Genomic DNA, 23,895 nt, shown 5'->3' with positions numbered 1-23,895 from the left:
GCTAGTGATCCCGGGGAAGAGAGAATCCTGCAACCACAATCCTGGAAGCCAGAGTGAGCTTCCCAGTCAGCCCTCATCTATGTACTGAGCATGACATTAGAAGATACAGAATATTCCATTGGCCAGCTTGGGTCTGTTGTTTTGGCTCTGCTCCCTCCCAGTTTCTTTTGTACCTGTGTACTAGCAGGACATGAGAAGTTGAAAAGTCCTTGACTTCTTAGCAACAATTAAAAATATCAGTACATTATCAACGTTCTTCTCATATCAAATCCCATAGTGAATCCAAAACACAGCACTATTCTAGCTACTAAGAAGGAAAAAAACCCCAAGCTTTATCCCAGCTTAAACGAGAATATCAGCTCTGATCAATGTGGATAAAAAAGTTCAGTTAAGGCACTGGTTTCTTCTACTTGTATGCAAAAATTATTTGTTACTTGAAGGCGCTATATCACTTCTTTTTGGTATTTCACTTTTGGAGAAAGATCTGGACTGAGAATTGTGTAGTAAATATTTACTTAGGAACCTCATTTGAATGCACTAAGTTGGAATACTGGAGACTTAGGGGGTTAAGCACCCAAATAGTATTTTTTTGCCTTGTTCTTATAGTAGATGTTTGCAATGGTGTCCTTAATCATGGAATTTATATTGGACTGGTAACAGTGTTCTAGATTAAATAAAAGAGCTTGAATAGGTAAAACTTTGTGACTTGAGATAACTATTTTTTGTAATTGAAAAGAATGAATAATTAAGATGACTGTAGAGCTTGTTTTGGAAATACTTTATGCATCCTAGAAGAAAAACAGCAGAGCACTCTTACTGAGTGGTGTTCTGGTCAAGAAAATAATAGCAAACCAGAGTCTCGGAGAAAAAGATCTGTTCCAAGTGCTGAAGAGTATAATCTGTTGGATGATGGTGGTGACACAGTATTTAATCAACTGGTAAGTTTTTCCTTTTATTGGAAGAGATGTTTAAATCTGCATTAAATTATTGCTATCCATTTAAAAAATGTTTTCTAATTATATTACTCCTGTAGAGTTTCTAGAAGGATATTAACATATTTTAAAACATGATTTTTTTATTAGCATGAACTGCTCTAGATAAAAGTGTGCTTTTAAATTATGATGGTTGTATATAACTTTTGTTTAGATCAAATGGCAGGACTGCTGTTTAAAATACTTGCATATGATGCAATAAATTCTTTAACAGGTATCTGAATGCTGTATTTCTGGTTGTTATTTGGAAAACTTCAAATTCTTTGAGTCTAATATATGAGAATGAGGACAACTCTTTGAAGAGATTGATCTTTCAGTACTGTTTTTTCTCTTCAGACTGAAAAAGATGCGAATTGCCTTGAGCCATGGCTAATAAAAGAAATGGATTCTTGTCTTTCTGACATCTGGTTGCATAAAGATACCGATTCCTTTGCTCAGGTGTTCCATCTCATTTTAACTGAGAATGTCAGTGGTAAGTTTCTCCTCTTATTACATAAGAAAAAAACAACCATAAAATGACTTGAATTTCTGTGGCTACTTTATCTCCAGTTTCAAATGTTGTTACCTTTGAATTCTGATGCCTGTTGAAAATTGAATAGGGTTAGCAGAATTAATGAGTTTGTAGTTTGTTGTTGCTATACTTGTTTTGAAGTATTGACAGATATTATAATACATTTCTAAACTTGTTAAATTCACATGAATTGACTGGTGGGATGAAGCGAGGAAACAAATTCTCTTTGTGCTCGGTTTTGAAAGTTATATTCATAATACATTTAGATGAAAAAAATAACATTTTTATTGGTTTTGCTTATTTATTTTTTGTTTTGTACTTATCAGTTGATTATAGGCACAGTGAAACCAGCGCGACTGCACTAATGATTGCTTCAGGGAGAGGCTTTCTGAGTCAAGTAGAACAACTGATCAGTATGGGAGCAAGTATCCACTGCAAATCATCCAATGGCTGGTAAAAACAAACAGATAAACTGAAAGATAGATTTGTTTGTCAATATACATATGAGAGAGAAATATCTGTAATATCTAAACTAATTTGTTAACTTACCAGATAATTGTAAGCACTAATAGGTTTTGAAGTTTAAACAATTTCTAACTTGTGCTTATCACATTGTTTTCTGTAATTTCTAAATAGAATTCTTAATTAAACAGTATTGAATATGGGTTATATACTCTTGGTTTCACTGAGTCTGATTTAACACACTGGTTAGAAGAAAAATCGGAATCTTTCTCACTGGATTGATTGAATTAGACCCAAAATGTTTGGCAGTTCTTACTGTAAGAGAGCAACCTATATCAGATTTAAAAATAGTATATTACAAGTGCAAAGATCTTTGCTGTGTTATATCCGTAAATATGTTGTATCATGTAAAAAATACTTGTGAATCTGTAAACGTTCAGGTTTTTATGGTCATGAGTTGTGTCTTCATATAAACAGGGAACTATAGTAAATAATTATAATATGGAAAAATAAGAATTAGGATTCCAGGAGTCTGATATTTGGTACTACCACTTGAAAAACTTGGGAAGAAATGCAGTTCAAAAGGAAAACAGAGTGAAATGCATTGTAAGGAGGGCAACTTCTGTAAGACATCAAAAAGCCCAATGTTTTCACCCATTTTGGAGAAAAAACATCTGGGGTGTGACTTCTCAGGATGATTCAAAGGAGCTAGTAAAGGGTACTGCAAAAAGGCATGGCTTATCTCTGCACGTTGGTGTTTGTTTTTTGAAACAAATTTCCTCATCATTCCCTTCTGCCTGCTTGCTTGTACTTATGTGTAAAACGGATTCTTTCTTGGTGAAGAATTGCAGTTATCTAAAAATCATACCTATTACACCTGTTTATGCACTTCAGAATGGGAAGTTGCAGATCCAGTAAAAACAGCACTTATTAAGCAGTAATGCAGAAATTGTCTCTTCACAGAATGTGCTATTCATGTGTATCTTTTGAAGTGAGAAATTAATAAAGATTTTTATGCAACTCTTTCAGGATGGCTTTGGACTGGGCTAAGCGCTTTGGACAAACAGAGGTTGTTGACCTGTTGGAGTCCTACAGGTAAGCTATAATACTTTGCAGAAACAGTTGTATAACATGGTGAAGGAAAATTTATGTTTTGTTACCTTTTAATCAGAACGGATTTTAGCTTTTTATGCTTTAAAATCTGGCCTAAATAGTAAGATTTATTTGAGAATAGGAATATTTTGAAAACAGTTATTTTAAAAAAAGTTTGTTTGTCTTCAGTATCGTAGTGATTGTGTTTGCACAACTCCTAGGATAAATATAGTTCTAGTGGTGTACGGCTTCTTTTATATTATTAGCATTTATCATCTTGATATGGACATTCCTATCATGATTATGTATCTAGGCAGGAATTATTACAGTAACTTGAATAAATATGCAGAGGAGATGCTGATGCCCTATCACGTACCACTTTAATTTCTGATGCTTATTTTGGAAACAAATCTGTTGTGTTTTTATCTGTATATTGTTGATACATGATAGCCATGTTAAAGAGGCTTTGTATGAGTAACACATACACTAGGCCGCTCAAGCACTGTTTTTTGATTTACCGTATAGTTATCATAGTTTAGTTATAATTTTGTAGAGATGTATACCATTATAATTTCTCTTAGTGTAGTTTCTGTTAGTGTAGTACCTGCTTAACTGTTATGATAGGGAAGTTTTTGGAGAATAAGTTTCTTTTAAATGTTTTCCTTTAACAGATAAACAAGTGGTGTCTTTATACTTTGAGTTCTGTCACATTTGCTTAAGGTTGTGTTTCAATGAAGTATAATAAAGTTAATGCTAAAAATTGAAATCACGTGCTTTGCTGGGTTAACACTTAAATCAGTGAACAGTAAGAGTATTGTGGAGGTGCTGTGCTGCTACACTTTAAAATTAGAATTTGAGCAAGTAGTCTTGTTGGTCTTGATCTAAATTAGAGTTGATGGCTGAAATGCAAACCCAAAGCAAACAATCTTGACTTTGACCTGTATATTTGTATATTGTAGTGCTTCAGTGGAATGTGGAAATCTGGATGAAAGTTCCCTGGTCCAAACAAGTGGCAGTGACCTTAGTGCAGAGGACAGAGAACTGTTGAAAGCCTATCATCACAGTTTTGATGATGAAAAAGTGGATCTGGACCTGATTATGCACTTACTTTATAATATCTGTTGTAGCTGTGATGGTGGTAGGTATATGCACACATTCCAAATAAATTGCTGTGGATTCAGCTTCTGATGAAGTGTGCTCTTTTTTCAGTAATACCAAGCAGGTGAAACCTTCTAAGTGCTAGTATATGCAGTACTAACATGTCTTTGAAGTGAATTTTCTGTTTAACTCTGCAAACCAACTTCTTTTTTAGGAGCAATTTTAATATTTCTTCCTGGATATGATGAGATAGTTAGCCTGAGAGACCGTATTCTTTTTGATGACAAGAGATTTGCTGATAATGCTCACGGGTAAAACCTCTAGTTTCTATAGTTGTCTTGAGTTTTTTATTATTTCTCTTGAAGATCCTTAAAATGTACTCTTTGTCTTGCATTAGATACCAGGTTTTCATGCTTCATTCAAATATGCAGACTTTGGATCAGAAGAAAGTACTTAAAAGTCCACCTTCTGGCGTCCGCAAAATAGCAAGTATCAGAGGACTTTGTCAGATGTTGTATTGATCTATTTTGTCTTTGCTTTTACAGTTACTATAGTTTGTTGTTTTTATTGCAGATTCTTTCTACCAATATTGCAGAAACCAGCATAACGGTCAATGATGTTGTATTTGTTATTGACTCAGGCAAAATGAAAGAGGTATGATTGGCTTAAACTTTCTTTGGGAAGTAAACTTCCTAGTGTTATTTTAAAATACATAAATTTTGGAGAACTATTTTTTTTTATAGTAGGCTGAGAGCTAGTGCATGTCAAGCAACCAAATTCACTGAGAAGTTCTGACATCCGTTTTATGACAAATACTGTAAATAGCTAGCTGTTTAAAAACCCTGTAAAAGCTATTGCATGGTGATATATTGATAGATTTTTGTTGTTGTTATTTTTTTAAATTTTTAAATTTAGTATTCCTGTTTGAATTTTAAAACAAATTCATCAGTTTAGACTGCTGTCTTCCTGAGACTTACAGAACACCGGAAGTTTCCTTTATCCTACTATTGTATCTAGCCCAAGTCTAATCTATTAAGTTTTTAATCATTGTTTCTGATGTGTTGAATGCCCATTCCCTAATTACTTGCTGAAGAAAAGTGAGATGACACAATGAGACAGTTTAAGACCTAGTATATGACTTAAAAAGTTTCTACAAAAGTTTTCACACCAAATTTCTGAAGTTTTCATGGCAATACATGGTAATACAATTTTTTTGTAATTTTGTATCAAATATAAGAAAATATGGATGTCATTTCCAGGTGAGAAAAAGAGGAAAACTTTATTCAATGTAATAACATATTTTTGCTTGGCTTGTGATACCACAAAATGTAATCCATGCCTTTTATTAACTTATAATTACCTATTGACTAGAAAAATTTAATATAGAAAACTGTGTAGCACAAATATACTGCGAAGGAGATAGTTTTTAACATGAAGTTATGCTAAGTACTTTAAAACATGCTTTTGTGCCAGAATCTGCTGGTGCTTATTATTTATTTTTTTTAGAGAACTTCTGATGATGATCTAAATCATTAGTAACTTTTATTTCATGTACCCTATTCAATCTTGATTTTATGTTCCTTACTTTGCTTTTATAGAAGTCGTTTGATGCACTGAGTTGTGTTACAATGCTAAAAATGGTGTGGATTTCAAAAGCCAGTGCTATCCAGAGAAGAGGCAGGTAATAAATGCTTTATACTGAATTTTATTTTGCAGATATCCACCATCCTATATTGAGGATAAAGTGCATAATGTAATAGCAGCGACAGTGGGTCATGTTACTAGCCTAGTCCAAGTATCGTATTGGACAGTGGCCAGTGCTAATGCTCTGCAGAAGAGTAAGGACATATTCCTTGGGGTCATTTCCCAAGTTGCAGAAAAGTGACGGATGAAAATTTCCCAAAGCTTACATTAGGTTACCCTCCATAAACTTGTTCTTCCACTCTCCCACGTAGCACCAGAGCCACAGTGTCCAGTAAGGTGTTTTGCAACTTATTTGTGGGTAAAGGGCTGCCTATTGCTAGTTTTTAATTGATGCCCCTTCATCTCTATATTAGAAGAGACATTGAGCAGTGATTCCTTATTAACATTCTCCAAATTATTCATGACTTAACAGGCTTTTATCCTATTCTTCCCAACAATGGGTGAGGGCTAAGAGAATATGTAGCAACAAATGCCTGTATTTGGTGATATGGTATTGGCATTAACTTGCAGGAATTTGAGTGTGAATCTGAGCATTTGCTGTCTCTGTCCCCTCACTCACAAGTTGTTTGGTCTTCATTCTGCCTTTTACTCCCGGAGTAACGTCCATCTGTTTGGCGGATGTGAAGAGGAAGAAATGAAGTTTACAACTTATATTCCTTACATCAAAGGACAGTTGAGATTTGGATTGATCTTAGGTTAGCAAAAATCCCACATCACTTTATTTTTAGATAGGTCTTATTTTTGTTTCTCCAAACCTTTCAGTGTTGGGGTAAAATTATAATAACAAATTTCCATACTATCAAAAATAATCCATGTACTGGAACACTCTCACCTCATGTGTGGGACTTAACGACAAGATTATCTTTTTCTTAGACCTGCTTCTACATTTCCATTCTATGTTTGTGTGTGTATGTTTTTTAATTTTATTTTATTTAAAATAAATTCTAATTTTCAACAACTTCCCATATTTTATTTTCAAGGGCTGGGCGCTGTCAGCCTGGAGTGTGTTTTCGTCTCTTCAGCAGGCTCCGATTTCAGAGTATGTTGGAATATCAGACTCCAGAACTTCTAAGAATGCCACTTCAGGTGCACGTTAGAAATTATAGCTTTTAAAAAATGTATTATCATCAAACCATGCTTTTAACTCCAAAGAAGTGTTTGTTTTTTTCTTCCCCCCCAATCTTAACAATCCTTTTTTACTTTTTAACTTGCAGGAGCTTTGTTTACACACAAAACTTCTGGCTCCAAGTAATTGTTCAATTGTTGACTTTCTTATGAAAGCTCCTGATCCTCCACCAGCTTTAATTGTGAGAAATGCTGTGCAAATGCTTAAGGTCAGCAAAGGATTAGATTTAGACAGGAATTTTATTTCATTCTATATTTGTGGTGTGGCAATATGTTTGTACTGAGACTGTTCCGTTACTTAAGGGTGCTTTTCAGTTGTTGGTGTTGTCTATTTTTCATTTTGCATGTGTGTATGTATTTTTTCTGTCTTACGGGGAGAGAGTGATTAAAAATCTTTTCTCGAACTGTTAAGAGTTTGACTTGCTTTCTTAGTATTTAGGAATAAGTCTAGTTAATGTCCAGTATTCCCATCCTTCCTGCTTTTATTGTAAATTAATTTTATCCACTTCCCCCTTCCCCCACTCTTTTCTCTTTTTTTATTTTTTATTTTTTAAACAGACAATAGATGCTATGGACCCTTGGGAAGATCTCACTGAACTTGGTTATCATCTCACTGAATTACCAGTAGAGCCACACCTTGGTAAAATGGTGTTGTGTGCTGTCGTTTTGAAGTGCCTGGATCCTATTCTTACTATTGCTTGCACTCTTGCATATCGAGACCCTTTTGTCCTACCTACACTGGCCTCTCAAAAGCGTGCAGCCATGCTATGCAGAAAACGTTTTACTGCAGGAACGTTTAGTGACCATATGGCGCTTCTCAGGGCTTTCCAGGTATTATTTCATGTTCAGAAAGCGTACTAATCACAGTAGATCATATATCAAAGTAAATGATGTACCAGTCAAGTTGGGTGTAGAATGAATGATAGACTATATTAAGTCCTTAGAGAAGAATCTTTATTTTTGCCAGTTGACTTTCTGATGTATTGGACTCATAAATCTGTGAGGGAAGACTTTTTGTCAGATTTTTTGTTTATCCTTCCAAACCTGGTTAAATTCTGAATGTTTCAACAAGGTGCCACTTTATATTCTGCTACATTGATAACTTAAAATAATGATCTTAACATAATCTTTATAATAACTAAATGATCTTATAATAACATAATGATCATTATGTTAATTTAGGGAATGGGTAAAAAGAAACCAGAAAAAAAAAATCTGGTTTGATACATTTCCTTTCTTTCAGAATGGTTTTTGCCTTTGTTTTGTTGATGTAAATGTTCTTTTTAAAAAAAGTGCAAAAAAATCAAATTCATAGATAAGTATAAACAAATGTTCTTTATAGGCATGGCAGAAGGCACGCAGTGATGGCTGGGAGAGAACCTTCTGTGAAAAGAACTTCCTGTCTCAAGCCACAATGGAAATCATTGTAGGAATGCGAACACAGTTGCTTGGCCAGCTTAGAGCCTCAGGTAAATAGCTTGGAAAAAATTTTAACATCGTTTTGGAGTCAAGTGTATACTTAGTACAATTGTATACCAATGGTAATGAGTAGTGTTCATTGGTATAATTTTCCTTCCTTAATTTGAAACAGACCAGTATACATTTGTGCTGGGCATGGTGCAGATGCTGGAGGAAGTGTGGTTGGGGAGCAGCTAATCTAACTGAAAGTGCCCTGATTGTTTGACATGTCACTGGCTTTCAGTGTGAAATACATTTCTTGGGATTTGTACATTCTAATAAAATATTTCCATAGGAAGTGTCTTTGTGTTGTAAAAAGTGGTTCTATCCTATGTTAGTATAAAACCTCTTATCAGGAAGGATTTCAATATAATGGTTTCTTCTTGGTGCTGTTAATGCTGGTAGTGGTGAAAAAATGCAAAAAATTTGCAGTTTATTTCTTTTTTTCAAACTCTTTTTGAGAAGCAAAGAAGTAAATATGAAATGCAAGCAAATATAACACGTTTTGTCCTCTTCTTTCTTCAGGTTTTGTTAGAGCCAGAGGAGGAACTGATATTAGAGATGTTAATACTAACTCTGAAAACTGGGCTGTAGTTAAAGCTGCCTTACTGGCTGGGATGTATCCCAATCTAGTGTATGTAGACAGAGAAGGCCTGGTTTTGACTGGACCAAAGGAGAAGAAAGTGCGATTTCATCCTACCTCTGTTCTTAGTCAGCCTCAGTATAAAAAGGTAAAATCATTTTGAATTTATAGTTCACAAAACAGAGCACTATACTCTATCAAATGTTTTACAAATGTCTCTTCATAGTTCTCAGTACTTTAGAAGCAGCATGTGCATTAAACACTACATTTTTAGAAAATTTTTTTCCTGGCAGTTGATAAAATAAAGAATTGAAGTTGATTTATTTTTCCAATATTATTTCATCAAAACTCATTTCAGTTAGTCGTCTCAATTGAATGAGACAAAATGGTAAAAAATAGTTATGAAACTGTTTTAAAGATGTAACTGTCCCTGCTCATAACAGCAGGAAGAAGTTCTGCTCTGAAACAGATATTTTTTTAGATCCTTTTTTAAAGCAAAGTATTTTGTTTCAAGGTGGTAGGATAATTTGTGAGTCCGCTTGAATTTTCTCTCACTTTTTTACTTGTGTGTTTAAATTTGTGTATATATAAATATTTGTTTTTATTTCTACATACATAAAATAAGAAATACGTTAAAATTTGTTTTAATTACAAATAGAGGGAAAAATAGCTTAGTCTTATTTGCTCTTGCACAGATTCCCCCAGCAAATGGGCATGCTGCGGCTGTTCAGGCACTCCCTACAAACTGGCTTATATATGATGAAATGACAAGAGCTCACAGGATAGCAAATATCAGATGCTGTTCTGTTGTAACACCTGTCACTGTGTCACTCTTCTGTGGACCAGCTAGATTACCAAGTAATGCTTTGCAGGAACCTTCATCCTTTCGAGGTATAGTGGGTTTTGGATTTGGAATGTTTCCATTAGTATATACGAGTATGTGATATGGAAAGCTTATTTTTCAAGAATATTTAATATGTATATTGGCTAAGAATAGTTTATAGACTCTGAAATAAACATCTCGGTTTTGTGAATCCTTATAGATTCATATCCATAAGTTAAACCTATATAATTCTGAAGTCTCAGAAATTACAGTATAGTTTGTAGTGAAACAAAAAATGCAAACAAAATGTCTAATGAGAATACTAATGCTGAAAAGTGTAGCAGGTATGTTTTTTCTACAGACTAGTTTATCTGATACTTTGAACCAGATTATTCAAACTGAATAATAATTTAGAAGCTATCAATATGGCAAATAGTCATATTGCTTCCGGGTGAAACATGCATTTTAAAGATTATTTTCTACTGGTAAATTTTAATGACAATTAGCTATACTATTAACTAGAAGTGTTAAAGAATATATAGAAACTTCCTTTTTTTATTTAAATGGAGTTCTGTAGGAATAGAAGCAAAAATAATCTATCCTGCTGCCAGTTCTCTAGAAATACAAGTTTAAATCAAAGTAAGAGTCCAACTTATTTTTGAAGCTTTCCTGTTTTGCTCTTAAACTATTACCTTAAAATAGTGTTTATGCAGATTGAATGGCAGTTTAAAAAAAAAAAAAAAATCCTACTTTATAGCCATATGTGTATATATAATTTATTTTTTCTTAATGGGTCTTCAAATCTGCTGTTTTACTAAGAAATAAAGCATAGAGGAGTGTGTGATTTTGCAAACAGCTTCAGGAAGAAGTTTGAAAATGGTTTGTTGATATTAATGGAGGTACCTGAGTCAGATCACATCAGTACAGGGGCTTATATAGCAGGGCCTTCAGCAGCTCTGGATACTTGAGTTCTGCTAACTGAAGCAAAGACCTCCTGAGGTGTATTTGCAGAAAATAAAAAGTGCTTTTATAAATGTTTACATTTTAAAATAAAATTTAGGAGAATGGGTTTATTGCTGGTAATACAGTAGTGTTCAGTTTTTTGTACGTACGTGGAAATAGTTTAAAAATGTTAACGCACCTTTTAATTTTAATTCAGGGGATGGGTTATCTAATGATACCAGTGATAGTGAGATGGAGGACAAAACAACTGCTAATTTGGCACTACTGAAGCTAGATGAATGGCTTCATCTCAGACTGGACCCTGAAGTAAGTAGTGTATCACTTCAATGCTTGTTTCTTGTAGAAGCATATTTATGTCATAGCTTCCTAAAAAGATTTCTGAAACATCTGGGTAACCCAAGAATTTTCTGTAAGAATGGCTGTCACGGTCCATTTGGGTCTCTCAAATTTATAGAACAATGTAATCTGTGATTTAACCTTAATTTCATGATCTCATTAAGAAATACAACAAAGAAACAGGGCCTCAATCCCCTTTTGCCCAGACTAGTTTATTGCATGCATTCACTTACTATTTAAGTCATAAGGTTTCATAATTTATAACCCGTAACTCTCAATTCACACACATATGAGCAAAAAGAAAAAAATAGTTACCTAGCTGATGGTGAGTGCTCATCCTTCTTCCTCTGTTATGGTGTGAGTGTCCCCTGTATCACACGGGGAAGCAGGAAAGCCTCAGCAGTCCAGCTGCTATTGCATCTGCTTCAAAAGCTTTTTGGGTAAGCTGCTGTTTTATACCTTCCTACATGGAGGTTTGGTCCATTTCTGTAAGTGAGCAGGTTCTGATGAAACTGCCAGACAAAAGGTAATGCCTGCAGGACACAGCAAGCTGCAGGTGATAGTGGCTGCATAATGGCCCTTCACCTCTTTCTGGCCACCTGTCCTGCCTACGTGGTGCTTTTGCTTTGACCTAATGGCACTACTGCCAGCAGATATCAAGCCTTAGCATGAGCTGGGTTAGCTAAAATCTGAGCAGGAGTTGAGTGAACAGTTACAATGACATATTGTGTATTTCCGTCTCTGAGAGGATGACTAAAGTCGCATCAAAATGGAGCACTTGAAGTTGGAGTCCATGAAAGAAAGCTGCTGTCAGATTTTAGAAAGAGGGGGGAAAAAAAAAAAAAAAACAAAAACCAAATGTTTGAAGATAGAAGGCTTCAGGTCATTGAGAAGCTATGGCTGTGGTAGGAGGTAGAGTGGTTTATAGGTTATGAAACACTTGGACTTACCAGATCTAATGATACTATCTCTTCTAGAGATGTTAAAAAGTGTGATTTTTTTTTTTTTTTTTTTTAATGGATACATTTCTGATAACGTGAGAATTAGACTATAGTCTTCTGAATTCAGTCATCTCCTTTGAGCAGAAATCTGTTAGAAAAATTTGTCACTTGTAACTCTTTTTGCTCAGGTATAAATGTGCATAAATACTGAGTGAATTGAGAGGAAGGGCATAAAGCATGAAAAGGTGGTTTTTTTTAAAGATAAAATTTTAAAGTGAAAAAAAAGTGAAAAAAACCTGTGTATAATTCTAAGTTTGGTGCAGGGCTAAATGAAATACAATGTTTCAGAAATGATCTTGCACCTGAAAAAAGAAAAGATAACAGCTTATTTTAAATGCAAGGTTTTCTCCCCTTCCCCAGCACTTTAGTCTTGCCCTCTAGTTTGGACTTTGTTCATTTTAGAATACCAGATGCTGCTTGATAGGAAAGATGCAGGGTACCGTTACCTGTCTGATGTAATCTTTATTAGTCTTTAATTGAATTGAAATTTATTACAGGCTGCTGGTTTGCTGCTTCAACTCAGACAGAAGTGGCATAGCTTATTTCTGCGTCGTATGCGAGCTCCTACTAAACCATGGTCTCAAGTTGATGAAACAACTGTAAGAGCAATTATAACTGTTCTAAGTACTGAAGAACAGTCTGCAGGTTTGCAGCAGCCTTCAGGAATTGGTCAGAGACCGAGACCTATGACTTCTGAAGAATTTTCTTTAGCATCTACATGGAGGTCAACCAACACTAGAAAAAGCTCAGCAGAAACTGAGCTCTCTGATTCCTCTAATGCTGAAAAGTAAGCTTTTGAGATCTTCTAGAGTGTAAGTTGTAATTTATTTAGCTATAGAAGCATCACTTAAATTTCTGCTAGTAATAAAAAGGAAGAAACAATAAAAATACAGTTGAAAGAATTTATACTGTCCTATGCTGCATTGTATTTGTGATTTCATTGAGAAATACTTTGTATGTGTACCTGCTGTTTGAGGGAGCAGTCAGGAATATTGTGCACAAATTGTGATCTCTGGAAGGAAGTACCGGAAGAGATTTAACCCTAGCATACAAAAACAATGCTTGATCAGTGGTTTTTTTAGTTAGTGTTTAATATGTTTTGGAGTTAGTGTAGTATATATATTCATGCAATAGGCTGATATGTGGATATAAATTGTTCTGTGGCTGCTTATGAAACTCGTGGTGTGTCCTGTATCTGCCTTTACTTTTTAGAGTTCTAATGAAATCTATGCCTCCTACACTTCACCAGCCAAAGAAGCACAAAGAAAAAAACATTTTGCACTCCAAACGAACTTCAGATGACAGGTCAGATCAATCATCCATGAAGTCTACAGATAGCAGTAGCCCCTGTGCTAGTCCTTCTTCTCCAATATCTGGAAAGGTAGAGTTCTAATTAACAAATTACTCCACTCTTCAAAATTAGTAGAATTTCAGAAATAAATTTGCTGATACCTTTCAGCAACTATCAGGTATTATATTGATAAATTAAGGACCTAACTTACATTTTGATTTTTAACAATAAGTAATACTTATTTCTTTCTGGAACTTAAAATCTAGACTTATTATCCTTGTTACGCTAGTTTAAATGTTATTCTTTGCAGACTGCTGAGTAAAGCTATCCAAAGTAGAAAAAATTGGATTTTTTTTAACTTGGTATAATAACCAGTGAAAGTATATTAATTTTTTTCTAAATTAGTATACAGTACATGCATTTCTGAATTCTTTGGATTCTGTCTTTTTCTGTAATAGCATACATCGATACTGATTCTCTTTAGGTTTTGTGTTACCTGCTTTATTATGACTGCTTGCTTTTTTATGGCAGTAATTTTAACAAAGCATGCATTTTTAGTGAGGTTATTGGCATAATTTTGCCTATGTGCTTGAATAGTAAACTGCAGCAATACTAAACAGACCACTGAGAGGAAGACCCATTGTTCCTCTAGGCATACTCATTGGAGGATTTAATAATTCCTCTTAAGTATTTCAGTTTTTAAATTCAGCTAATATAAAAGGGAAAAAACTTAGTTTCCTGAAGGTGGAAATGTGAGTAGTGTGCTTCAGGCTACAGTCTAGAATGATTAATTTTGTGTCATGTGAAGGTGTGTCAGACTTCAGAGAATTGTAATTAATCTAGACTATTCAGGCCTGTTCTGCTATACTTGCTTGCTGCCCCTCATGAATGAATTACTATTTTAGAAACTTTTAAAAGCATAATAAATGTGAAGTACATTTTAAAACCAAATCAGACCATGCCAGCTGATAGATTTTTGTGTTTCTTGTAGAATCTGGGGGAGGAAGGTAGGAACACAGTCAAGTGATTTCTGTCTTCATGTGTGTAAAACTTTAGAACTAAAGCCTGATTTATTTTATTGTAGCTTAATTTAATTTAATTTTTCCAGGGTTCAAAATCTCCTTCACCAAGACCAAATATTCCAGTTCGGTACTTTATAATGAAAAGTAGCAACTTGCAAAATATTGATATTTCTCAACAGAAGGGTATATGGTCTACTATGCCAAGTAATGAACGAAAACTAAATAGAGCCTTTTGGGAGAGCAGCGTGGTTTACTTAATATTTTCTGTTCAAGGGTCTGGACACTTTCAGGTGAGTCCTTAGTTAATACTAAATATTAGCTTTTTTGATGGTTTAGGAGAGTGCAGCAAATGACTGTGTAGTATGGAGGTTTTTGCTTATGATTTCTGACCTTCTAATAAGTAGAGTATCTGGTTGCTGAGGAAAGGGTACTTCATTCTTCTCTGAAATATGCTCTTTTAGCTAACTGAGTTTGTCACTCAAAGGCTAAGACTAAATTGCCTCCAAACATCTTGAGTCAGAATAATGTTTACACCCTGCATTAGTACTTTAAAACAACAACAAAACGAGCAAACAAAGCAAATCTGAACGAAGCAGGGATTGCTACTCTTTTCTCTGCATGCCAAAATAAATACTGTAAGTGAACAAGCAGTTATAATCAAGTCACAGCTTTCTAAAACCAGGAAACTCATAGATGGCTTCATTACAAATTTTAATAAAATCTGTCTTGCCTGAAATGTAGTTTCTAAACTTAAGAAGCTGGAAAGTCATGGCTGTGATTTTTCCAGAGCTATGTCTTGACTTCAAGTTTAGCAAGTTATTTGTCAACAATTTGTTGACAAAGTTGTAGCCAATCTAAAGTTAAATACTTGACCTGGTAGTGCAAGGCTGCAGGTTAGCTGTGTTGTAGAGCAGGCTAAACTCAGTTGTTCTAGGTAAAGAAAGTTCAGTTTACCTCTTTATATATGAAGCTATTCATAAGTCAGCTAAACTGAAAATCTAATGAACTAGCCCAAATACATCTGTCATGGTGATTCCGCTGAACGATTATGGTGAGATATAGATATGATTATTTGGCAAATGCAGATTTAGTACTGGAAAGTAATTTTCAGCGTGCTAGTTGATACTGAAAATGGGCTGTTGTATTGGTGCTCTTAAATGAGGAAGCTGGGAGGGGTAGACATGCTGAAGTCAGGAGTGTAGGTATTTGACGTTGCCTTGCTGTTACAGTTTTGACAATGCATTGGACATTCATCAGAATGTGAGGTTAACATTCCTATTAATATTCTCTTGTACCAAGTGTCTCTTTACTTTGCACTTTTATTTTTCCTCTGTTCCTTCTATTAATTTCCATTTAAGTCTGGCTTCAGCTATCTAGGACTGCATGTCTTACAACAGTAGTGTGTGCTGGCAACTTACGTAGAGCACTGCATCTCTTGGACTCCTAAATCATAACTGGAATAAATTTGCCTGAATAGTTGATAAGTGGTGTGTGTGATGGGGTTTCTTTGTTTTGTTTAGTGTGTGGGCAAACAAGGATGTCCTTAAATGAGTTAGAAGCAATCTTGGATTTGGGATTTCTTCCATTTTCTTTCTGAGTACTTGTATTGTAGGAATTTCTTCCCGCTGTGTTGAAGGTGGCAATAAAAGCAACTTTACCTTTTTAATTTGAAGAATAGCTACTCTCCCTTAATTCTATGTGAAAGTTTGTTAACATAGAGGGAAGATGGGAAGGAAGGAACGGATTTCTGCAAAAAAATACCTACAACTAGAAAGGAATAGCTAATGGACTATTATGTAGTAGAACATTCATCTTGATTGCTTATGCTTCAAATGTTTTTACACCATCTTTTCAACCTCTGTTACAAAGCTTAAAAAACTTTTAATGGTAATTGTGAGAGATTGAGAGATGTTCTCTGTTATCAAACTCTCTAGAAAGCATACTTGAAATGGAAAAACAAATGATACTTCTTTTAACTTTCTAGATATAAACATTTTAAAAGATCCAGCTTCATGAGGGAGAGTGTGTGAATCACTTTGAAACTAATTTGAAAGTTTCATATGAAATCCAGTCATTTAATTCCAATGTAAGCAGGTATGCTCTAATTATGTCTTTCCTTTTATATTTCAATTTTTGCTCCAGGGTTTTGCTAGAATGGCTTCAGAGATAGGGCGTGAGAAAAGTCAAGACTGGGGGTCTGCTGGTTTGGGAGGTGTATTTAAGGTGGAGTGGATCCGAAAAGAAAGCATTCCTTTTCAGTGTACACACCATTTGCTCAACCCTTGGAATGACAATAAGAAAGTACAAATAAGCAGAGATAGCCAGGTAATGTTATTCTCTTCTAAAGTCCTTTTTACTTGTTAGTACTGTGTATTGTTTATTAGCTTGTTCAGCCTTGACATTTATCAACTTCTATATCTGTTAGTCTGAATCACAGTTGATTGGTGCACATTGTACATTCTGCTAATGCATTACCATTGAAGTAATGGAGGCTTTTTGATAAAATCAAAGCAGTTTCTTGCTTAATATGTGTTTAAAAAAAAAAAAAAAATTAAAGCTGGATGCTTCAAAAAATAAAAGCTTTTTGGAATTTTGTAATTTTGGTTCTGGAGATTTGTTCCCTGTTTGGTTCAGATTTGTGCCCCGAGATAGTCTGTCACATCCAAATAACTGTTCATAATTATAGCTTTGAGTTTCCTGTAAAGACTGAAGAAAATCTTGGGATTTGAAAGCTTATGACAGTTCTCCAGTCTGTTAAAGCTAAATGCAACTACAAAAAGTTAGAAGAGAATTGGCACAACAGTTGTCTGTGGCAGTTTCTGCATTCTCCCCAGTCCCCTTCCAAAATATCTCCTTGACATGAGATTCTAGAGCTAGCTTTTTGTATCATCTTCTCACTAATTCCGCAAAAGCTCTCCAGTTGTAAGAACGAGTAAAGGAACATACTGTAAAAATGGGGAAAGTAGCACGTGATGGAGTTAACAGTGCATCTGTTACAAGTGTCTCTAAAGACCTAAAGAGTCTTAACGATCTCAACGATCTTAACGATGGTTTATATTACTGTGATTCCACCAAGAGCCACTGTATTACTTGTGATCTTCCTTTTCACATTCTCCACCATTCTTGATGGAATTAAACTTTTAAAAGATGTGGAGAATCATGATCTTTAGTTACTAAGTAAGCAACCTGTGGAAGGAACAAAATATATGGTGCATATGGTCTTGTATATGGTGGTGGTGTGTTCACTCAGTATTCTGTTCTTAAGAACTGGTGTCTTACTGTGGATGAAAAAAACCCAAAAAACTTGTAGGCTAGGGTTGCTCATGCAAGTTTGTATCTCCTCTTGAGCCCTAGCAAAAAACCCTTCCTGTGCGGAGAGTTCTAATGTGTCTGTCAATAACGAAAGGAATGAATGAGCTCTTCAGAATGACTGAAAGCAATCACCAGTAACTTCATCTAACAATTCTGTTATAAATAGTTTCTGTATGTTCAGTAGTAGCAGTGCAAGTAACCTCTCTCATTTCCTGCTAATTTCTAGGAGCTGGAACCACAAGTAGGAGAGCAGTTGCTACAGCTTTGGGACCATATTCCCGTGGCAGGAAAAAACTAAACTGATTGAGCATGTCAAGTAATGTGAGAGGTAGTTATTTCATGCATTACTTGCTGGTTTTATGATAGAGGAAAAGCTATCTATATGCAATGTATCATTACAGTACTGTCTTTCCTTTGTAGTTTGTGAAAGAACTGGTACACTTAATGGTAAATATTACCTTCTTTTTGCTTTTTTTTTTTAGCTGTGGTTGTGAAAAGATCAGCTATAACCACTAGAACCAGCAGTGTCTCTACAGTGTAAAGATGAGGAAGAAGGCAGTGCAACAAGTTCCTGAAGTTGTTAGCCATGCTGTGCAGCTACCAGTGGAAAAATAAGAGGGAATTATTTTGGTTTCAGTATTTCCTTGTCTTAACAAATGTCATAACATTATTCACCAGCCTGGTTTTGACTGAATTATTTTTTTTTTACAGTAGTGTGCAGTTGATATTTAAAAACACGATTAACTTCAGAGCTAAGTTTGAAACAATTGACCACATACAAATTTTTTGTGGGTTTAAAATAGCATAGCAGACAGTTTAAATATACAGTTTACATTTAAAGCTTTCTCAGCACAGTAAAATACATAAGAGAAACTAGTGTGATATTAATTAATCAATCTTGTAGTTTGTGTAAAATAAATACATTGAGAATAGATGTCTCCAGATATATTGGAAGATTCCATAAGTATTTGTTGAACTTCTATATGCACAGTGCAAGAGAGGAGGATATATTCATACAAACAACAGGGCAGCTGGAGAATGAAAATTTTGATTTAAAATACATAAGTGAAAGGAGCATTGATACTTTTGAGAGTGTCTTGGTCTAGTGGTAATTCCGGTTTCAGTTATTTTTCACCTTTTAAAGGTCCTCACACTTTGGCAAGCTGAAAACAGTCTTTCAGAGGCCTGCTGCCAAATTGTACTCTAATAGTTCACTAACTTGGGCATTATTAGAAGATTTTTATTTCTTTAAAAAAAATAAAATTACCAGTACAACTTTCTTCATCTTTCAATGTAGTCTTTATGCTTTCCTTCTATACCTCTTCTTTTAATTCTTTCTTCTTCTTCTATACTATTATTGTTTTGTTTTATTTGGCTTCTCCTTAGTTGTTAACATACTGTACTATAATGCTGGTATAAATTCAGTCTGCTCACTCTCAGCACTATGTTTGTGGTCATACATAGTTTAAACCAAGAGCTTTTTCTGCTTCTGAGCCTGTACTTATGTTTACTAAGTCTACTAAGAATATTCACGCAGTTCAGAGCACCCTGTGTCTTCATTCTTGCATTCTGTGTAGTGACTTCCATACGTAAACAGTTGGTTTTGCCTTTGCAAGACTAACTGGGTCCTTGTAAGGCTAGAATTGCCTCATATGGTATTTCTGGAGACGGTGCATACAATGAAGCTGTAAGGCTCATATTGCCTTATATGATATTTCCAGGTCTGTGTCCACAAAGGAATGTGTGGCAGTATTGCCTTGTACAGGGTTCCCGGGCCCCATGCACACCAAGGACAGAGCTGGCACAGAGAGGCAGTGGAGTTGGGGTGTAGTGTTTGGTTAACAAGCCCAAATAGTGCTTCTGCAGCTTGATGATAAAAAGAATGGTCCAGCCAAGGAATTTGCATTCCCCAAGGTCATTGGCTGGTCCAAGTCACTTGTCTGGAGAAGAGGTCCTGCCCTGCTGCCTGCCTGACAGCCATGGTCACTTAAGTCTTTGCATGCGCAGATGTTAGGACTAGCTCAGTATTACCTGACTTGCTGTTGTTATGACCCAGATAATTGTACTACTGATCTGTACTTTTTCTAGTACTGTTATTTAGAAACAAACTGTTTATCCCTGAAGCTGTTGGTCTGGTGTCTGTTACCATACCCTGAACCTGTAACTTGGCAGGGCTTCCTTAAGCCTCTGGTGTCAGAAGTGGGATATGGTACACTGCATCATGACCAGTCCTGACCCTGTACCGCGTGCCTTAGTTGATTATTTGGGACCTTGCCCTGCCCCAAACATCAAATTATACTATGTTTAGAGAGAGTCAGAACGACAGAAACATGAAGGGAGAGTTACCCTGCTTATATCTCTTAGCTCATTGCCTTAGAGATACTGAGCAGTGTTTGAAAGCAGCCCAAGCCCAAGGTGCCTACCTATGAAGAGAACTGACCCACACCCAGCAGGACACTCAGGCTGCAGTAGAGGAGAAGGCTCTAGCCCCTGCCTGTGTTAAAAGCTGTCAGGCTAATGTGGAGAAACTAGAGCAATGCATGGTCCCCCATCTAGCAGTATCTGTCTAGGAAAAACTTGACTGTAGTCTGGCAGCTGTGGAAAAGGGAATTTCTTTTATACAGAGACCCAGAAGACAGGAATGATACTTGGTATGATTCAGATTCAGACAATGCTGTGTCAAAGTCTTCCCTTCCTGAAGATTTATAATCTGACCAGTTGTTAAAACAGAGTATGATGCTATTGGAGGTATGACAGGTGGCTCTACATGCTCTTTCATAAGCACACATCTAGCCACACTAAGTGGGTGATATCACAAATCTGTTACTGTGGATTATTTAACCTGGCTTGCAAATATGTTATGTCTCAGGGGGGACACTATCTGAGTTTCAGACTGGAAAGCCTGGAGACTCATTTTGGGGTCTGGGATCCAACTACAGCTTCCAGCAGGAAGTGTTGACAGCATTAGCCTGTATTCAGAGAAGTACCCTGAGATGACTGAAGGCCCCTGGCTATTCCCTGGGCCAGTCCCACAGATTTGAAATTGAGCATCACTAGGCTGGTTATCAATCATGCTTTAGAAGTAGCCTCTGTGGCAGAGGAAGACCTATGCGGACATTGTCCCATGTGGTCCACTGGTACCCACTAATCAAAAAGGGTCCTGGTCCACTCAGTGCCCATTTAAAGTCAATAGACACTGCCCTTACAGGCACAGCACCCAGCCCCATGTGGACCCAGCTCTTACAAAGGTAAAGTTTCTGCTGTGCCCATTCATACCTCATGTCCAGGTAGTTAAAAATGCCCCCAAGTGTGTGTGAAGAAGAGTCTGCAGAAGCTAATTAGGAATTGAGATGCTTTTGAGTACACTTGAAATTACTTTCCACCTCTTCCGTGATTTGTCAGTGTTTTCGTGGCAATCAGACTTCATACAGTTGGTTTCATTCTAGCAAATATTTTAAAACAAGGTTCACATTATTTTGCTTATTTCATGTGTCTTTGGATGCTGATAAAAGTAGGATTAAATCAATGTTGACAGTATAGGCAGTTACTTAATGTGATCTTTTTGGTTCTACTAAGCTGAAAATCTGTTGTTCAATTGTTCTCTGTCTTCCTTTCCTGTTTGTATTTTCTGCTTTCTCTCCTTTTCCTATGAAGTTGTATGTTAAGTTCATGGATATGCATTCAGGGTTGCTCTTAGCATTTGAACTCGGCAAAGACCATATCAGAGATGAGTAGTGTCTGGAGCACAGATCCAGGGGACTTTTCTTGAAGCTACTGAAGCATCAAAAGTTCATCTGTAAGGAGATAATTACACTGTTTTTTAAATGATGATTTAAAAAAAAAAAAGCTTACCTCTGCTCTCTCTAGTTGTATGCTAAGTGCCATAGTGTATCAGTGCTTCCTAGTGATTACTGAAACCACCTCTATGAGACAGAGTCAACTAGTTGCTGCTGCTCATCCTTTGGACTTCTGTCATTCAGCAACAATAACAGATGGTCTGTAAAACTAAAGGTAAATGCTTTTTCCATAGACAGCAATACTGCAACTTGTCTGTGCCAGAGTCTGCAAGGAGCATCATATAGTATGTTTTGTATCTATAGTAGATTTAAGTGTTTTCATAAATGAACTAAATTACTAGAAGAGGTGATTTTTAATGAAGGAATACTGAGCAATGTGATGCATAGTAATTTTGTCTTGCTGTGCACAGTCATTTGCAGAAATATTTTATTTCTAAATAAAAATAATGTGCTGTCATTCCCTTTTTAATCTGAAATGAACAACTGTTTCTTGGTAATACTATAGTAATACACATTTCTGAATTGTAACTTTCAATAAATCAGCATAAATTATTTTTGAGTGAGTCTGGCAGAATGTCTACAATAAAATATTCCACTCTTGAAACTCAGAGGAAAGTGACCTTACTTTCTCAGGTAAACTCCTTTTTTTTCTGCATTGCCATCTACACAAATTTTGCTAGGTTTCATCCAGTGAAAATAATGGTGTCTTTATGGCCAGACATTACTTGAGTTAAATCCATGCAAAATGTCTTTATAGTTATTTCACTGTGCAGCAGTGAGTTTTCTGATATTTCTTTCCACAGAATCCTCTGCTCTGGTTTCATGTTATGTCTGTAAAACTACAACTTGTTTCAATGTTTTGAAAAAGGGCTCTTTTGAGCCATTAGGTGCATTCGAGTTTCCTGACCCTGTGTAATGACATTCTTTGTTTGTCTGCTCTTTCTATCACCCTGATCCCCAAAGAGAGAGTTATCTTTGTGGCCATGTGTGTGATGATACCAGCAGTATCAAAAGTCTGTGGAAGAACTCCAGTGCTGCAGCTCTGTACCGGGATTCTTGGAGACACCCAACCTGCCTGATAATGACTGAATGTGATTATACCAGAAGTGAAAACTAAAGCATGATGAAGGGCAAGGAGGTGAATCTATCTGAAAAATACTAGGGCGGCAACAGCATGCAGTTCACAGAATTCTTGTATCTATGATGACAAATGGCACAAATGGCCCATCACAATCTTCTGTGCAACAGTAAAAATCCCAGTTTGGAGATTGTCAGCCAGGAATTGATTTACTCTGCCTTAGTGTAAATGAAGTTCTTGCAAGTTAGACAGTTGTCCATAAACACTAGAGTGAGGAGGAAGGAAACAGAAATAGGGTTATGGATGACAGCCACAGGTTTGCAAAGTTTGTTCATACACGAGAAAAGCTTATATAAGCAGTGCTGATTCAGGACAACTCCAGTCGTGTTCCTCAGGACAGTAGGTAAGAGCTTTGCCAGTGGCTCATGTGAGAAAATGCTGATGTGTGCTGCCCTCTCAGGAACATGTTCCTGAAAATAAGCTAAGGTGACAAGCTGTTTTGCCACAGACAGAATTTACTTACTTTCTCTAGGAACTAAAGATAGTTTGTTAAATATTTTGTTTGTTAAATATTTTGTAGCCTAAAATGCTTATTTGTTGCAGCTATTTCTTTCAATATTTGCTTTTTTGCATTTTTTTTCCCACTACTGCTATAATTTCTGCTCTGTCGTCACATCTACAACGACCTTTCCTCCAGTGCTTGTAGGTTAAATTTTTACTGTGGAATTTTTTGCAGCTTCCATTTTAAGTGCCTGATACTCGCTGTTGTCAAAATTAAATCATAGCTCATATCTGGCAGGCCAATTTCTCTGGGTTGTGGTTGGATTAGTTCACAGTTACCCCTAGGTGCTTTGTCTTTAAAATGAATTAAAGTGGTTTTGCAGCCCCTCATTTTTTTTCTTCTTTTTTTTCTCTTCTTTTTTTCTTCATATGGAGCTGAAGTTACTGTTCCAGACCAGCCACTTTCTAGATGTATTCAGTCATGGCTTTTACTATCTGAATAATACTAGCAGTTTGTCTCCTGTTGCTCTACATCTTTCTATTCACACTTAGCTGCACTGTTTTCTTCCCAGTGGATTATGCTACATTGTTTCCAGCCATCATAGCTGCTATCTTGCTGCTGTCTGTGTGGCATCTTCTAACAGCTATGCCAGTGCGGAAAGTAGGTGATGCTGCTCGGAATTAAAAGGTTTATTTGTTGTTACGATTCTGTTGTTTGATGTTGAAAGGTGTTGCCTAAAATGAAA

General features: G+C 35.9%; 1 protein-coding gene across 5 annotated transcripts in view; it reads left to right on the top strand.

Moving 5' to 3' along the window:
* Positions 1-18,449, top strand: part of YTHDC2 (YTH N6-methyladenosine RNA binding protein C2) — a 38,174-nt gene extending 19,725 nt beyond the window's left edge. Inside the window, exons 9-30 of one of the 5 annotated variants that reach the window (XM_074856219.1) lie at positions 793-938; positions 1,329-1,464; positions 1,830-1,956; positions 2,995-3,060; positions 4,017-4,195; positions 4,370-4,466; positions 4,553-4,604; positions 4,729-4,809; positions 5,754-5,836; positions 6,840-6,945; positions 7,074-7,193; positions 7,543-7,815; positions 8,327-8,453; positions 8,968-9,173; positions 9,721-9,916; positions 11,008-11,117; positions 12,646-12,935; positions 13,361-13,529; positions 14,548-14,751; positions 16,604-16,786; positions 18,000-18,101; positions 18,256-18,449. In XM_074856219.1, the coding sequence (XP_074712320.1) occupies positions 793-938; positions 1,329-1,464; positions 1,830-1,956; positions 2,995-3,060; positions 4,017-4,195; positions 4,370-4,466; positions 4,553-4,604; positions 4,729-4,809; positions 5,754-5,836; positions 6,840-6,945; positions 7,074-7,193; positions 7,543-7,815; positions 8,327-8,453; positions 8,968-9,173; positions 9,721-9,916; positions 11,008-11,117; positions 12,646-12,935; positions 13,361-13,529; positions 14,548-14,751; positions 16,604-16,786; positions 18,000-18,071 (3,023 nt within the window). In that variant the 3' untranslated portion in view covers positions 18,072-18,101; positions 18,256-18,449. Of the gene's footprint in view, positions 1-792; positions 939-1,328; positions 1,465-1,829; positions 1,957-2,994; positions 3,061-4,016; positions 4,196-4,369; positions 4,467-4,552; positions 4,641-4,728; positions 4,810-5,753; positions 5,837-6,839; positions 6,946-7,073; positions 7,194-7,542; positions 7,816-8,326; positions 8,454-8,967; positions 9,174-9,720; positions 9,917-11,007; positions 11,118-12,645; positions 12,961-13,360; positions 13,530-14,547; positions 14,752-16,603; positions 16,787-17,999; positions 18,102-18,255 lie in introns of those variants that run through there. The other 4 variants (XM_074856218.1, XM_074856220.1, XR_012627114.1 and 1 more) reach the window with 4 other exon arrangements.
* Positions 18,450-23,895: the final 5,446 nt, after the last annotated feature.

The sequence above is a fragment of the Strix uralensis genome, chromosome Z, assembly GCF_047716275.1.
Source record: "Strix uralensis isolate ZFMK-TIS-50842 chromosome Z, bStrUra1, whole genome shotgun sequence".
In the NCBI taxonomy this organism is placed as follows: domain Eukaryota; kingdom Metazoa; phylum Chordata; class Aves; order Strigiformes; family Strigidae; genus Strix; species Strix uralensis.
The sequence above is the reverse complement of the archived record's forward strand: the minus strand, read 5'-3'. Positions and strand labels throughout refer to the sequence as shown.